Source organism: Thamnophis elegans, chromosome 1 (assembly GCF_009769535.1).
Source record: "Thamnophis elegans isolate rThaEle1 chromosome 1, rThaEle1.pri, whole genome shotgun sequence".
Lineage (NCBI taxonomy): Eukaryota > Metazoa > Chordata > Lepidosauria > Squamata > Colubridae > Thamnophis > Thamnophis elegans.
Window position 1 is genome coordinate 66537338 of NC_045541.1, and position 17980 is coordinate 66555317.

Genomic DNA, 17980 nt, shown 5'->3' on the forward strand with positions numbered 1-17980 from the left:
GTGTGTTCCAGTCAGGGTTGTTGTGTTTGGAGATGGGGTTGGAATCGGGTGAAACCCAGCAGGTTCTGAAGAACCGGTAGTGGAAATTTTGCATAGTTTGGAGAACCGGCAAATACCACCTCTGGCTGGCCCCAGAGTGGGGAGGGAATGGGGATTTTGCAGTATTCTTCCCCTGCCACGCCCACCAAGCCACGTCCACAACCGTAGTAAAATAAAAAATGAATTTCACCTTAACTGGAATCCTTAACTATCGTTAAAGAATTGCGGGCTGTTTCAGAGAGGCAAGGAGCAGACCCAGATATGAGCAGGTGGCCAGGATCTCAGTGAGATCCACTTTCTGTTCTTGTTTTGAGTTCCTTTACACCTTTTAAAAGAGGTTGGTTTGTATTGCAATACTCCTATCTGTATATAATATGATTGTTTAATATGTAATTGATGCAGTGGGAAACTCTGTTATCTAGAGCAGCGGATAAGATATAAGTATCAGTTGGGCATAAAAAATACCACCCCCAAAATGCCTTCAGCGAAGAGGAAGTTGTATAATGGGCAAACTTCCTGGCAGGCAGTATCATAAAAAGCACACACCAGGAGATGAAAGAGGCTCTTTGGGAGCGTTTGATCTGAACTGAGACAGGGGATGGGGAATGGCCGCTCCTGCTGTCTCATTGCTCATAGCCGCCAGCTGTGTAAATGTTGAGAGTGTGGAAGCTGGTTGCCCGGTTGCTAGGTAGGGCATAAGGTGCTGCCCCAGATCGAGCTCCCACATAGAAGCTGTGATAGGAGAGGTGCTTGTAGGGCAGGGCCCTGGAGGCTTCATTCAAGGGTCGTCGTGCGATGCATACATCTGGGAGGCTGGCTGATGTCACCAGAGGTTGATGCTGGAATTGGGAGGCTTCTCTGAGGAGGGCAGGAGGGAGGTGGTGATTGCTGGAAAACCCTAGAAAGAGAGAGGTAACTGTAGAGAATAGAGGCTATTACCAGAAACCCTAATCCTTTTCTATGCAGTGCGTTGCTCTGGAAATATACCTTGGCTGTTTTTCATCGAAGTGGAGAAGGCAAAACTTCCACTGAGGGAGCCACATGCAAGAAGTATCTCTGATTTCACTAAGACCATGATGGCAAACCTATGGCACACATGCCACAGGTGGCACGCAGAGCCCTCTGCAGGCACACCAGCCATCACCCCAGCCCAGCTCCACAATACATGTGCATACCTCCCGCCAGCTAGCTGGTCTTCAGGTCTCTACTGCACATGCACGGGGGTGGAGCATGTGGGGGATGCGTGGGGGCAGGGAGATGTGCAGGGGGCACTCACATCGCATATTGGGCTCTCAAGCAGCGCCCCCGCATCGTGTTTTGGGCCTGCAAAGCCTGCACCAACCTGGAAGCCAAAAATGGGCAGGGTGCGTGTGCAGGGAGTGGGGCGCATGTGGGGGGGCTCATGTGTACATGCACAGGGGGTTGTGAGGGGGGTTGTGCGTGCATTGCATTATGGGTGCATGCACGTGCACATTTTCGGCACGCAACAACAAAAAGGTTAACTATCACTGATCTAGGATCTCAGGAGAGAATAGGGTGATTTGCATTTTACTATTTTCATGTTGTTGAAACTAGCAATTTAAATACCAGTTCATTGTTTGGTCCAGCGCATTCTGTTGCTAACATTTCAACTTACTAAACTTGGAGAAACAGATTGGTGCAGTGATTAATGTCAAGAATACAACTGCCTCAAGAAAAAACCCCACATATATGCAGGTCTTTGTTGATGTTGATCTTTCTCTTGCTAAATGAGAAGATATCAAGATAACTATTTACTGATTGCAGAAGCCATAATCTTCAAATTTTGGTAGTTTTCCAGATAGTGCCTAGGCATTTAAACATTTTTGATACCATTATGATGCAGATCTTTAAAGAACAAAGTTCACTTTTTCCTCTGAGTTCTGTACTTAATGGCAAAAATTTGGATTACATACAACGTGATTATGGCTGACCTGAAGGCAGGCTAAATGGAATGAACAAAAAAATGCTAATTTCTACCTACAATGAGGAAGAAGGCAACATTTATCCACAAGACTTTGTTGAACAGTTCCATAGGAAGATGTATAGCTTCGTTACCCTAAGCCCATAAACCATAAAATTTCAATGTTTATGGGATTATTGGTTTTCCTATTATGCACTTGGATTTAAGACTGCTTTCCTGTAGCTGTTTCCATTCTAAACTGACATTTTTTCATCTTACCTTTCTCTGGAATATCTTGAAGTTGGCCTAAGGAAGAGGCATTCCCATTCCGTGATAAACAGCCCAGTAGTTGCCTTGAGGATCCTGGCCTATATGCACACAACATAATCAGTTAAGGTTTAAATGTGAAATTTCCCATAAGCACTACTCTACAGGACATTTTTTGGAGTACAACTTGATCCAGTTCTATCTATGTCCTTAGCCACCACTGGTGTCTTAATTCTTCCCTTTTGTTGGGTTATCAGCATGATGCAGATCAGAGGTGGGTTCCTTACCAGTTCGCACCAGTTCGGTAGAACCGGTTCGTCAAATCTACCAAACCGGTTAGAAGAGGTTCCACCAGAAAGCAGGCCACACCTACAGAAGAGGTTCCAAACATTTTTGAAACCCACCACTGACACACACACACAGACACACACACACACAGAAAGAAAGGAAGGAAAGAAGGAAGAAATAAAGAAAAAAAGAAAAAAGAAAGAAAAAGTGTGAGATAAAAGGAAAAAGGCACAGAGACACAAAAGGAAGGAAAGAGAGAGAGAGAAAGAAAGAAAACACATGGCCGACAAGCCACTCCCACCAGGTCACATGGCCAGCAAGCCATTCCCACAAAGGAGGCCACACCCACAGAGTAGGTTCAAAAATGTTTTGAAACCCACCACTGATGCAGATATAGCTGATACAATCAATCATCCCCCAAACATTGGTGGAATGATTCTATAGCACAGTGATGGCGACCCTTTTTGGCACCGAGTGCCTAAACTGGAACACGTGTGCATGTGTGTGTGCTGGATGCCGGAAACCCAAAGACCAGCTGGCCAGCATGCGCATGCCTGTTTTTTGGGCATTTCTGGGCCGTTTTCATCCAAAAAACCTGGCCTGAAAACGGTCTGGAAAATGGCCTGTGTTTTGGGCTGTTTTTCAGGCTGTTTTTCACGCCATTTTTGGCTGTTTTCTGGCGTTCCAGTGCCTGCGAAGACCAGCTGCTAGAAACCAGAAGAGCAGCTGGCTACGGCTATAGCAGTTTTAGACATGCATGAGGAAAAAGCCTCATGAAGTAAAGTGAATTGTAACAGAACTAGCATGACTTGTGTCTCGGGCTTTGTTTTTGAGAGAGTATGCCTCGTAATTCAGCCTTTGATGCCTTTGCAACTGTGGAGGCAGTCTTAATTTGCCCTTGGCTGTTCTTGACCCTGATCACATCATTACCAAGATCATGAATTAGGCATTGTAGATCTTTTTAAAGGTATTGATAAGGCATTGATATAGTCAGGGCCTGGCATTTAACAAGTTGCCTAGTTGAGAATACTGTGAGCGTAATCCCTCCTTACCTGTAACTTCATTGTCATTTTGCTGGGCTACTAAAAAAAGAAACCAATTGATTTAAACTGGAAAAGAGATGTCCCAAATTAGAACATTAAAGATTTTATCTTTTAGCCGGAAAAAGATTCTGCTAGACTAGATTTTTTTTAGGGCGGGTGGAGATACCATTTTACATATTTTGGCATCATATTGACATCTTTGAAATACTTCTGTGTGCTTCTGACTGCATTTACTGCCAGAACTGCCATTCCCTTGTAACACTTCTCAATTTGGGGTACTACTCCCAGCTTCCTCTTCTAGCCTGAATGATAGCAAATCCATAAAACGATCCTACCAGCCACCAGTATTTGGGAAGACTAGTAATTCAATTGATGAATGGAGTGGAAATCAGATGGACTTAATTAAAAAGGGGGCTCTCTCAATTTTGCTCCCTTCCTCATCCCACGTCTCTCTCCCACTCTCCTGACCTATCACCTGTCACCCATCATGGGCCTGTGTTCAGAAAGAACCCAAATAACAGCTGCAGAGCACCTCCACACCAGCAATATGTGTACTTTTAATATATTTATATAACTATTATTTTATTAACCTACTGCAGTGTTTTTCAACCACTGTTCCGCGGCACACTAGTGTGCCGTGACATAGTGTAAGGTGTGCCGTGGGAAAACACTTTATATATAGTCAATATAGGCACAGAGTTAAATTTTTTTAACATTTTCTAATGGTGGTGTGCCTCGTGATTTTTTTCATGAAAAAAGTGTGCCTTTGCACAAAAAAGGTTGAAAAACACTGACCTACTGTACTCTCTGTAAATGAGTCCTACATTTTATTATACTTGCCTAAACAAAATCTAACTTTATAGGCAAGTGCATGTGCAACAAGGTCTTCAATCCACTGAATAAATGGCTCCATTCATTCAGTTGCATATCCCTGGCTTAGTAGAATAGTAATCTAGGAAGAGACTTACCAGTCATCTGGCTCACACTCCCGGAAACCTTTAGCAAAAGGGTTACTAGCAATTTTCAGCTGGGTGATCTGTCAAGACAGGGATAGCTTTATCAGTGATTTACTACCTTCCCTGGCAGCCTTCAGATAGCTTTCACTAGTCCCAGAGAAGGGAATTTCAGTCAGATAGCATACTGATCTAAGTTCCTTCACACACCTCACAAAACTGTTTAGGAGAAGGCCAAGGGAGACAATAAACATTTGATTTATAATCCTGCCTACCCTTTTTCTGAGAACAGTAGGATAGCATTTTAAAAAGGCAAGGTCTCCTTCAAGTTGAGTTTGACTTCTAGTGGCTTCATTGATATACCAATCTATAAAAGGTTATCTATCCCATTGTGGCCTAGCAAAAAAGAGGTTGAGAGAGAAAATTTTCAAGTTATCCAATGAACTATGTGGTATACTGAGGCTGGGTGCTAATCCCTTTCATCCATATTGATTGTATCCCCTCAGATGCCTTCTTAAATTGCTGGTTTAGGATTTGTAATTAGGTTGTCAGTTTAGCATCATGAGCGATGTGTTATGTCTAGTTTAATGAAAAGAAGGACTAGGGGAGACATGATAGCAGTGTTCCAATATCTCAGGGGTTGCCACAAAGAAGAGGGAGTCAAACTATTCTCCAAAGCACCTGAGTGTAGAAGCAATGGGTGGAAACTAATCAAGGAGAGAAGCAACTTAGAACTGAGGAGAAATTTCCTGAGAGTTAGAACAATTAATCAGTGGAACAGCTTGCCTCCAGAAGTTGTGAATGCCCTAACACTGCAAGTCTTTAAGAATATGTTGGATAGCCATCTGTCTGGAACGGTATAGGGTTTCCTGCCTAGGCAGGGGTTGGACTAGAAGACCTCCAAGGTCTCTTCCAACTCTGCTATTGTATTGTATTGCATACAGGTAATCCTTGATTTACAACAGTTTGCTTAGTGACCATTCAAAGTTACAAAGGCACTTGAAAAAAGTGACTTATGACCATTTTTCATACTTAATGACCATTGCAGCGTCCATATGGTCACATAATTTACATTTGGATGCTTGACAACTGACTCATATTTATGACCGTTGCAGTGTCCCAGGGTCATGCAATCGCCTTTTGCAATCTTCTGACAAGCAAAGTCAGTGGGGAAACCAGATTCACTTAACAACCATGTTACTAATGTAACAACTGGAATGATTCACTTAACAAAAGTGGCAAGAAAAGTCATAAAGCAGGGAAAAACAACACATTTCTCACTTAGCAACAGACATTTTGGGCTCAATCGTGGTCGTAAGTTGAGTACAACTTGTATTTATCCAGCAGAGGGAGCCCATCCTGATTTATCTACAAGAAGTCAGTGGTATTCTGTCACACATCAACCCTCTTCCATAAATCAGTTCTCTTGGAGGAGAAACCACCATATACTCTGGTCTTACCCGATGGTTCTGATAGGCGGTCACTGCCATAAATTGCGTCTCTGTAAAGATGAAAGATTTGAAATTCTCCTGGGCATAGCGCTCACTGTCTGGACGCGGGTCCACCACCACCACATGGAAACGGGGCTGATATCTGTGCATGGAGTTCAGAATGATCTGATCGATTAAGAAAATAAAGATTTCAGGTGAGGGTACAAACAATTTAAATTCAGGTGAGGGCACCCATTTTAAGGTCTTCCAATGCTGCATGTGGCAGCAGGCAACTCTCTTTCACTTTCCCAAAGGTCAGTAGATCTCTTCTAATTTGAAATATAATGGGGGGGAAACCAGTGGTGAAATTCAATTTTTTTTACTACTGGTTCGGTGGGCGTGGCTTGGTGGGCGTGGAGTGGCTTGGTGGGCATGGCTTGGTGGAGTGGCAGGGGAAGGATACTGCAAAATCTCCATTCCCGCCCACCCGGGGCTAGCAGTGTTGGTATTTTCCTGTTCTCCAAGCTAATCAAAATTTCCGCTACCGGTTCCTCAGAATCTGTCAGAACCTACTGGATTGTACCCCTGGGGAAAACCCTAGCCAGAAATGTTATATGCTGTCAACCAAGGGGCTACATTTCACGAAAAGTGGTTTTTATTTATTAAATACTGAAGAAATATTTCACTCAGGTTCTCTTCACTTTCATGACTAAATTCTCCATGAAAAAAAGGTACCTCAGTTTCCCAATTTGGCAATGGCCAGATGTATTGGTTTCCAAAAATGAATATGCCATAATAATAATAATAATAATAATAATAATAATAATAATAATAATAATAATTGACAAATACAGTCCGAGTATTCAGCACCGATATTTCAATGCAGTTTGGCATGGAAAAATGCGCCACTGTATCCATAAAAAGGGGAAAAATCACTGCATCTGAGGGAATTGAAATGCCCAATGGCCAACTAATTAAATGCAAAGAAAATGAAGCCTACAAATACTTAGGCATTCTGCAGTTGGATAACATCAAGCATGGAGAAGTAAAAACTATTGTCAGGCGAGAGTACACCAACAGAGTTAGGAAAATTTTGAAATCCAAATTGAATGGTGGAAATACAATCAAGGCCATAAATACCTGGGCAATACCAGTTATAAGATACACAGCTGGCATAGTTAACTGGACACAAGCTGATTTGGACCTTTTGGACCGAAAAACCAGGAAACTAATGACAATGCACTACAGTTTACATCCACGTGGTGATACTGATAGACTATATCTGCCCCGAAAATCAGGTGGCAGAGGATTATTACAAGTGAAGCAAACAGTTGAAGAAGAAAAACATGCACTGGCTGATTATTTAAAAGACACCCAAGAACATCTATTAATCGAAGTAAAGAACAAAAATCTACTGAAGGCCCAACAGACAAAACAAGAATACAGAAAAGATGTGATAAAATCAAGAATGGAGAGTTGGCAGAACAAAGCACTGCATGGTCAATTTCTGGAAAAAATAAAAGATAAAGTGGACAGTGAACAAACTTGGTTATGGTTAAAAACAGGTACATTAAAGAAAGAAACAGAGTCACTAATCCTGGCTGCGCAAGAACAAGCTCTCCGCACAAATGCCATTAAGGCCAAAATCGAAAAATCCTCTGATGATGCCAATTGCAGACTTTGCAAAGAAGCTGATGAAACTGTTGATCACATACTCAGCTGCTGTAAAAAAATCGCGCAGACTGATTATAAATTGCGGCACAATTCAGTAGCACAAATGATCCATTGGAATTTGTGCAAAAATTATAATATTAAAACAGCAACAAACTGGTGGGAACATCAGCCTGAAAAAGTCACCGAAAATCAGATGGTCAAGATCTTGTGGGATTTCCGTATACAAACCGACAAAATACTGGCGCATAATACACCAGACATCACACTGGTTGAGAAAAATAAGGTCACAATCATAGACATCGCAATACCAGGTGATAGCAGGGTCGCCGAGAAGGAACATGAAAAAATCGCAAGATACCAGGACTTAAAAATCGAAATTCAACGACTATGGCACAAACCAGCAGTGGTAATTCCAGTGGTAATTGGCACACTGGGTGCTATTCCAAAAGCACTGGAATTACATTTAAAACAGTTAAAAATTGACAAAATCACCATCAGTCAAATGCAAAAAGCCGCACTGCTTGGATCTGCACACATATTACGAAAATACGTTACGACGTCCTAGGCCCCTGGGTGGGGCCCGACTAGTAACCAATGCCAAATCCGGTGAAACAACTGGCCGCTGTGATACAATTGTACAACAACAACAACAACAACAACAACAACAATAATAATAATAATAATAATAATAATACAATTGTATCACAGCGGCCAGTTGTTTCGCCGGATTTGACATTGGTTACTAGTCGGGCCCCACCCAGGGGCCTAGGACGTTGTAACGTATTTTCGTAATATGCGTGCAGGTCCAAGCAGTGCGGCTTTTTGCATTTGACTGATGGTGATTTTGTCAATTTTTAACTGTTTTAAATGTAATTCCAGTGCTTTTGGAATAGCATCCAGTGTGCCAATTACCACTGGAATTACCACTGCTGGTTTGTGCCATAATCATTGAATTTCAATTTTTAAGTCCTGGTATTTTGCGATTTTTTCATGTTCCTTCTCAGCGACCCTGCTATCACCTGGTATTGCGATGTCTATGATTGTGACCTTATTTTTCTCAACCAGTGTGATGTCTGGTGTATTATGCGCCAGTATTTTGTCCGTTTGTATGCGAAAATCCCACAAGATCTTGACCATCTGATTTTCGGTGACTTTTTCAGGCTTATGTTCCCACCAGTTTGTTGCTGTTTTAATATTATAATTTTTGCACAAATTCCAATGGATCATTTGTGCTACTGAATTGTGCCACAATTTATAATCAGTCTGCGCAATTTTTTTTACAGCAGCTGAGTATGTGATCATCAGTTTCATCAGCTTCCTTGCAAAGTCTGCATTTGGCATCATCAGAGGATTTTTCGATTTTGGCCTTAATGGCATTTGTGCGGATAGCTTGTTCTTGCGCAGCCAGGATTAGTGACTCTGTTTCTTTCTTTAATGTACCTGCTGTTAACCATAACCAAGTTTATTCACTGTCCACTTTATCTTTTATTTTTTCCAGAAATTGGCCATGCAATGCTTTGTTCGTTGTTGTTGTTGTTGTTGTTGTTGTTGTTATTCATATGATGAAAACATGACAAAAGAGAACTAAACGTATACAGACAATCCACATAAATATATACAAAACCACTATGGGGGAAGGGCGGTAGTCTCATAACTGGATGTCCAGTTCAGCTATCTAGGCATTGCTAGCTGCAGATCTTCTAGGGAATCAGAGAACTCACATTGTGGGTAATTTTGCAAAATATTTTTTATAATTTGCATATCAGCACCACAATGGCAATGGGAATCTTTCCATCCCCACTAATAGAGGGCAGAGGCACTTCCTCCAGTATTATACCTAATTCTGTTTAGTTTTGTCTAATATGGCATATTTGGAAGGGAAATAATATAGTGTATATGCTGTCCTATCCCACTGATTGTGGGTGGTTGAAATGGCAATGGTGGAAACAGGAATACTGCACATCTTGAGGGTGGAAGTTGGATAAATCTGGTCGATAGCTATTAGGTTGGGTCTTGGGTCAGGGTCAGGTTGCCAATCTAGCCATAATTGCTTATTCAGATTTCTTTTGAGCCAGCCCAAATATGAGATACTATTATAAATGAAAAAGAAGTTTCTTCTTTTACTCCAACAGTATTTCTGATTTTTCTCCACTAGTACCACAGCCCTTCTTTTGTTGTTGTTGTTAAATCTTGTTTGCGAAGGATTTTGGAGAAATGTATGTCATTTATTTACTTTTTTTGCTAATAGAGTACTGCCAGTGTTATATTTAGGATTTTAAAAAAATCTGAGTATTATAATGATTGCATTTAAGGAATAAGTTGCCTTTCTGAAAATAAAACAGGAGAAAAACATTAAGCAGTTGCTTAAATCAAGTACAACCCAGTCAGGAAGCTAAATAGTAATTAATCATGCAACAGTCCAGAGCAACTCACATGACCGTTGTCATCCATCAAGTTGTTGGTGAGCTTGAGCTTGTCAAAAGAGACAATTTGCCTCATCCACTGGCCTCCTTTGGCAGGGGAGTCAGGATGGAAGTGAACCCGGCCGGGTGTAGCAGGATCTGCCTTGCCAGCTACCAGCCAAGCAGAACTGTGAAATGCATACCTGTAGGAAAGAGATATCCTGCTGGGCCAGGTTGTTACAGTCCTGGCTTGTACTGGATCTATCCATTATGTTTGGCTTGCTAAGAAGTCCCAAGGGAAAAAATAGGCTAGATCAGGCCAGTTCTATCTATGTAATTGTGAAGTCCTAGCTATAGGAATCTTCTTCCCTATGGCGAAACCAAAAAAGTTATCCATCCAACAACTGGACATCTCAGGGATGAGTATTCTGACCCTATCCATTAGGTTTGAAGAAGGCCAAAGGATGCAACATACACTGTTTAATACATAAACACACACATACACACACTTATTTGTATTGATGCTCAGACAAATTTGACAATATCATGACTAAGATAGATTGATTCAAATCTAAATCAAGACCTTTTCTAAGGGTAAATGAAATTCTGAACTGAAATGGGTTTCATCAACAAGGCCATCAAAAGAGAGAAATGATCACATGGATGGATTAGGTATTATGGTTCCTATCAGGTTCTATGCCCCATCTTCTTTTTATTTAAATACTTTCTAAAAATGAATAAATGATTCCTGCGATGCTACAAAGCAAAATACCAGTCTCTAGCATCACTTAAGAATGCCCCTTGATCCCATGTAGACATCCCATGCTGTCTTATAACATGTTGATCTTTTGAAATATGTCATCTACTTTAGGATGACAAACAGCACCCTGAGGTACTAGAAGGAATGGCAAGAGATTGCCTTTTGGTAAACAGTTTTTCCTCATCGTAGCAGCCATCTTAAAATCTGTGCATCTCTAATGAACAGCTTCATTCAAGGACCAGACATAGACTTGACTATGACTTCCATTTTTGACCAAAAGCCAGAAGGACAAGAAAAGGAGGGGTGAATCAAGGTGATGTGATTTTCATCCCTGAAGACATGCTAGACAAATGAACAATAATAATGAATCCAACTCTTTGGCTTCCAGATCTTTATTGGTGTTGACAACTGTTGCCCAGCAGGATTTGCATCACAGACTGATAGCTTCTGACTGTCTGCGGCATGCTAATATAGAAACCTAATACAACTTAATTGCATATTATTTATGTGGCTTTTATCTTGAGAATCAAAGTGTGGCGTTATTATGCCTTAGAGTTTATCTCATTATTCAGCAACCCTCTTCTCTTCTAAAGAGACCTGATAAAGAATGTGTGTTTTTCCCCCTTCATGGATAATGTTAAATTGGAACAGAAAGTAATGTTAGCTGCCTGGAAGCATTTCTTTATAGCCTTTTGCTCTTGGTAATAATTCCAGGGGAATGGCCCTGGAGAGAGATTATGGTTTGTCTGGGGTATAGACCAATGGTGGGTTTCAAAATTTTTTAGAACCTTTTCTGTAGGTGTGGCCTGCTTTGTGGGAGTGGTTTGCTGGCCATGTGACTGGGTGGGAGTGGCTTGCCGGCCATGTGACTGGGTGGGAGTGACTTTGCAGTCATGTGACTGGGTGGGCGTGGCCAATTTGTAAAATGTGGTGAAACTCACTTAACAATGCTTTTGCTTAGCAACCAAAATGTTGGCTCAGAAATTCTGGCATTTGAAGCACTCAAGTCTTAAAGCTGTCAAGTTACAAGATCCTTGCACCCCTAATCCTTTAGGGGGAAAAAACAGGGGTGTTCAAACTTGACAGCTTTAAGACTTGTGGACTTCAACTCCCAGAATTCCTCCTCCAGTCATGTTGGCTCAGGAACTCTGGCATTGAAGCACGCAAGTCTTAAAGCTGTCCAGTTACAAGACCCTTGCACTCCTAACCCTTTAGAAAAAAAACCCCAGAGGTGTTCAAACTTGACAGCTTTAAGACTTGTGGACTTCAACTCCCATAATTCCTCCTCTCACTCTTCATCTTGATGATGTGCAGACGGGCGGGGGGAGGGAGCTGGAACCGGTTCTAAACAGCACTGTAGATTTGTGGAACCTCTTCTTTAGAAGAGGTTAGAATGGCAGGAACCCACCCCTGTAAGTTCACAGAAGCCATTTCCTTCACAAGCAATACAGATAGTTCTCAACTTTCAACAGTTCACTCAATGACCATTCAAAGTTATTGAAAAAAGTGACATATGACCTTTTTCTCATACTTATGAGCTTTGCAGCATCCCCATGATCACATAATTTACATTCGGATGCTTGACAACTGATTCACATTTATGACGGTTGCAGAGTCCCATGATCATGTGATCCCCTTTGGTGACCTTCTGACAAGCAAAGTCAATGTAGGAACCAGATTCACTTAACAACCATGTTATTAATTTAACAACTATAGTGATTCACTTAACAAATGTAGAAGGAAAAGTTAAAAATGCGGCAAAACTCAACAAATCTCTTACTTAGCAACATAAATTTTGGGCTCAATTGTGGTTGTAAGTTAGGGACTACCTGTATTACTATTCCTGATCTTTAAAGTCTGACAATTGAAACTAAATTCTTGTATAGAATGTTGACTTTCATTAAAGTTACAAAAAAAAGTTTTTGGCAAACATGCCAATATTTTTAGGGCAGCACAGTTCACCATCATATATTTGTGTGTTCCCAATGTCAGCAAAAATCAATCCTTCTGAGCCACAGTGGCCCAAGAAGAGGACCACATCTGCTGACTCAACTGGACCACAGGTTTTGCAAAAGTAAAACAGCTTTCAAGGGAAAGATTCAAAATCAAAACCGAACCTTGGTTTCCCGAAAGCCGACAGAAGTGGTAATAGGAGACAGCTGATATTTGAAGGGTTTGGAGGGAGGAATGGAAGAGAACGGAAAGTCTCAAACCTTCTCAAGCTTAGTTTTAAAAAAGAAAAAAAAATCCCAGAACCCCTGAACTCTGTTGATAGTAAAGCTTTGGTTATAGACAATTGGCTGAGATCCCATTGGCTGCAATCATTCATTGAGGTTCCCATTGACATCAATAGGTCCAAACTTACGATCCCATACCGATATCTCTTGTCATCCAAAGGGACAAAATCCATTAGAAGCACATAGTCCGCCAATGGGTCCATGCCTGATATCTTCACCTGGAAGGTGGGAAACATCCTCCTGCCACAGAGAAAAAGGACTTTGCAAGATCATTTGTTTAGCTTCCTTGTTGCAATAGGAAAGGGCTTATCGTGGCTTTGGAAATGCCAGCAGACTGCAAGGATCTTAGGTGATCAGGATCTGCTGGCCACAAAAAGATGGGTTATTGTGGATAATTGATACAACTGAGTATGCTGCACTGGGCCAGTAGCTTTGGGGTGAAAGTATGGAAAATGTCCTAAGGTAAGGTCTGTCTGTCTGTCTGTCTGTCTGTCTGTCTTTCTTTCTTTCTTTCTTTCTCTCTTTCTTTTTTTCTTTCTTTTTCCTTCTTTTTTCCCTTTCTCTTTCTCTCCCTTCTTCCTTCCTTCCTTCTTTCTTTCTTTCTTTCTTCCCTCCCTCCCTCCCTCCCTCCCTCCCTCCCTCCCTTCCTTCCTTCCTTCCTTTCTCCTTCAGAGCTTTGAAGGCCATCACAGAATGTGGGGAAAATATTCCTGAGCTGAGTAAATAGCATACTCTGGGTCAGGGAAGGGCAAATATCATGTGCCCAATATACAGGAAAAGCCATTACAAGTCTTGCCTTAAAGGCCCAAGCCACTTACCAAGTGGCTTCTCTCAAATTGACAAGCTAGGCAATTTATCCCATGGCACACAACAAGCTCTAGCAAAACAGTTGAAAGAGAATTAGCTTACACACTAAACCATATTTTACATACATTTTTGAAGCATTAAACAGCTGCAATCATTTGGGAAGCTCGGGTGCGTGGTGTAATCTCCTTAAACCTCTTAATGATCCTTTACTTTGTTCTTATAAATGTAGTAGAGCTGCAGTTTTTGTAGCCTCCCTCCTGAAACTTTGCTGAGTGGTGTGCTTTCCTTACATCTGGTTTGTGGGGAGTTGAAGTCTACACAGTTTAGAGATTCTGTGACTGAGAAATGCTGCTGATGGTGTCTGCACCCGTGATCCAAAGAGCATCACACTTACCGTCCTGCCTTGGTGACAATCATCTCGGTGCCAAGGCTGTTGAACTCCTCCCAAAGGCTCCTCATTTCCAGTTGCACAGTGACACCAGACACACATTGGTTTTTCCTGGCTAACTGGGTGCTGCCACTTTGCTTCCCTGCTCCGTTGGTTCCGTATTGCTCAAAGTCTGCTCCTGTGCCCAGCAGACATGATGCAGTCAAAGGGCTAGGAGAGAAGGGGCAGCCCTCAGAGGTCAATACACTCAAACTTGCTGCAATGAATGCTGAGAAAGAAGAGAAAGAAAACCACAGTTTCAACTCCAGATACCATGGGAGACCAGACTTCCATAAGGCTCAGTGACAGAACCAAGATTTAGGTTAAAAAAAAATCCCTGCCCATGGAAAAGATCAATGTTAGATTGTGAACATGTTATTGTCTGCACCGGATAAATGTTGACTTTCCTTGAAACATCTACATCTTTGGAATAATTTCTGATGTCTATGGAAATTCTCAGTCATCCAGGCTTTGAATGTCCCAAAACTGTTTTTTTTTTCCCCAAAAGGCAGCTGGACTTTATTTTTCCTTGAAGACATTTTACCTCATCCAAAAACCGAAGAAGCTCTCTGAATGAGAAGCAAAATGTCTTCAAGGAAAAACAAAGTCCAATTGCTTCTTTTGAAAAAGCACTTTTGGGAAATCCTGATGCATCTGCGTACAGACCCAGATTAATGGGGACAATCGAAAGAATAATTGCATCCCTCTAAGGATAGAATGCTTTCTTACAGTGGTGGATTAACTTTGAAGAATGGTGTGGGAATTTATCCCTATGGACAAAACAGACTTCACTAATACTATGCCCCAATTATAGGTACACAATTATTTTTCCCCAAATATATTAACTCATCCCCCGCCTCCCATGTTTGTAAAAATGCAATTGGAAATTAAAGGAAAGTACTAGGTCACCCTTTTAGTTAAAGAATAACTCAACCAAACTTTATATTATATATAAGAGGTGGTTACAGCAGAAATAATTACATGGGTGAGATGTAAACTATTTGACTTCATCTTAGACTGTAGTTTGTGAGTTTGGAAGATTTGCAACTGCCTCTCATTGACACTCAGTCTTGAGCCATGCTGATGCGCAGCCTTAAACATATATCTCAGCAATGAGCCACCCTCCACCCCCAAGCTCATTGAGTGCTGAATGTGTGCTTTGAAAAAAATACTTGTCATCAAAAAGCCTGAAGCTTTTTCTTATAAAAATAAACTTCTGTTCCAATGTCCCAAAGCTACTTTTTTCAAGAGGCAACTGGACTTTCTAGTTTTTCTTTGAAGACGTCTTGCTTCTCATCCAAGAAGCTTCTTCAACTCTGACTGGATGGTGGGGAATGGAAAGATTCTTCTCCCATCTTCCCTGCCATCCAGTCAGAGCTGAAGAAGCTTCTTGGATGAGAAGCAAAACATCTTCAAAGAAAAACTAGAAAGTCCAGTTGCCTTTTGAAAAAAGCACCTTTGGGACAACCATGACCTGGATGACTGAGAATCTCTTTAGACATTCTATTCCAATGCACCTATGGGTCCTTTAATTGAAAAACGGGGGGAAATGTTAAAATAAATATAAATGTATTTGTAGCAGATGGCTTGTGCTTTTTTCTGAATTCCATCGCCATTAGAAGAACAATCACATATTCAAATTGGTAATTGCTAAACTCATACGCTGTTGTTAATTTCAGAAGGAAAAAATGCCAAGACATGAATATCTGCCTAATATGGAAATCTTGGCTCCTTATTGCATATGATTGTGTCTTCTCAGAAATAGGCTTGCCTTAAAATATCAGAATATGTTTTCAGACATAAATTATGAATTTGAAAATAAGTTTGAAAGCTGAGTTATGTCCTGTATGCTTTCCATAACCTTTTCTGTGCAAAAAGGAGAAGGCAGTACCAGCATCTTCGGAAGAGCTAGCTGAGATTTGATCCTGATGTAGTTGTAAAGATATGTACTCTGTCACTGTATAATAGGTGTGAATAGGAGTCTCATACCATTTTAATGTATCACATTCCAAAGGGATAAGCTGAAATAGAGTGTTTCCCTAAGTGAAGAGAAGATGGAATAAATGCATGGGATCCTTTGATTGACAGTACTAGGAACTGCCTCTCTAGAAGCTGCTAACGGCACTTGGCCAAGGAGTCACAAAACATATTGAACAATAAACTGGAGTTAACAAAACACAATTGGTATGATCACATAACATACTGTGTCTGAACAAGTCAACAATATTACAGATCAACATGATGGCTTAGTTCAGTGTTTCTCAACCTTGGCAATTTGAAGATGTCCGGACTTCAACTCCTAGAATTCCCCAGCCAGCATTTGCTGGCTGGGGAATTCTGAGAGTTGAAGTCCAGACATCTTTAAGTTGCCAAGGTTGGGAAACACTGGCTTAGTTCATGCAACAAACTAAGACAATGGCTGAGTTCCTACAATACTAGAAAAGCATATTGGGTAAAACCAGCCAAGAAAGGCTTTGACAGAGGGAAAGTGAGTGTAGGGACACATAACACATAATCCTTCTAGACTAATTCTTCATTATTCCTACCTCTTGAACACTACCAGAGATGTTGCTTTTATAAGGGGACAGGTGGATTGCAACAGAGCCATAGGATGGAACAGGAGCAAAATCTGATTCTCAAAATATGCCAGATGTTTCAAGGATAATGTTCTTTCTTTGCCTGGATTCAGAGGTTCTTCCCCTGTTTGCATGTTGCTAAGCCACCAAAATCTCCTGCCACTTTTTTGGGTTGTGTCCCCATGACATTGCTTTCATTTGGGTTCTAGTCCATGAGTGAGAGGGGCTTAATTCATTGCAGTATGCTTTCTCCCATTATCTTGACATTGTCTAAGGCCAGCCTCATAGTGTGTAAAATCAGTTTTGTCCTGTGTTTCCTTGCAAGGAAATCAGGTGGTTGTAGTGATTTGAAGATAAGATGCAGGAAATCAATTAACAGAAATTGATTTTATGCTGGTAATTTTTGCTGTGACAAAGATGGACTGAAACAGAGGTGGGTTCCTACTAGTTCGCACCTATTCGGTAGAACCGGTTCGTCAAATCTACCGAACCGGTTAGAAGAGGTTCCACCAGTGGACCCGGAAAGCAGGCCACACCTACAGAAGAGGTTCCAAAACTTTTTGAAACCCACCAGAATGGGGGAAAAGGCCCCTTAAGTCAGGGAAAAAGCAGCTATGCTGGCAAAATATCTTGCAAATTATATGACAGAGATAGTATGAGAAAAGTTTAATAATTTGTTACACTGTTGACAGTAGATCATAGGAATACATTATTGCCATTCCATTCTTTCACAAGGAAAGCTGTTTGTTTGTTTGTTTGTTTGTTTATGGCCTTAACTTTTTAGTCCTCCATTCATCTACCCAAATCACTAAATTTTAATTGAAAAAAAAAAATGAAAGGTTGCATTGGCAAGAAAAACTAAAACATTGGGAGATTAAATTTCAGATCTGTACTGGGGCTCCTCCTTTCTTCTTTATTTATTATTACTTTGAATAGTTTCATTGTTTTGCTTTTTCAAAGTTCCTAAGGGAAAACTTCTTTAGGCTTTTTCGTTGTAGAAGAATGATTTTCCTGCTGTGAAAATGTCTTCTCTTTTGTGTTATAAGGCTATTCATGACTGTTTTCCTAAGCCAGCTTTCTGAGGTTGGATATTTGGGTCATGAAGAATTTGGCAGTAATTCAGTTTTCTTTCCAGTTGTGAAAGGTTTTTCCCCAT

General features: G+C 41.0%; 1 protein-coding gene across 1 annotated transcript; it reads right to left on the reverse strand.

Moving 5' to 3' along the window:
• Positions 1 to 4522: 4522 nt before the first annotated feature.
• Positions 4523 to 16958, reverse strand: TBX10 (T-box transcription factor 10). The gene is made up of 6 exons (XM_032211945.1): positions 16795 to 16958; positions 14216 to 14419; positions 13153 to 13254; positions 10049 to 10220; positions 5972 to 6127; positions 4523 to 4594 (listed from the first exon to the last, which is right to left on the reverse strand). The coding sequence occupies exons 1-6, from the start codon at positions 16956 to 16958 to the stop codon at positions 4523 to 4525; spliced, it is 870 nt and encodes a 289-aa protein (XP_032067836.1).
• Positions 16959 to 17980: the final 1022 nt, after the last annotated feature.

What these genes read in the sequence shown, in the direction of transcription:
- TBX10 (XM_032211945.1), bottom strand. Translation starts at nt 16,958, where the DNA reads ATGCAAACAGGGGAAGAACCTCTGAATCCAGGCAAAGAAAGAACATTA. An exon ending in ATTGTCACCAAGGCAGGACG is followed by an intron (nt 13,255 to 14,215) that starts GTAAGTGTGATG and finishes TCTCTGTGGCAG; the next exon opens with GAGGATGTTTCCCACCTTCC. An exon ending in TGATGGATGACAACGGTCAT is followed by an intron (nt 6,128 to 10,048) that starts GTGAGTTGCTCT and finishes TTAATCGATCAG; the next exon opens with ATCATTCTGAACTCCATGCA.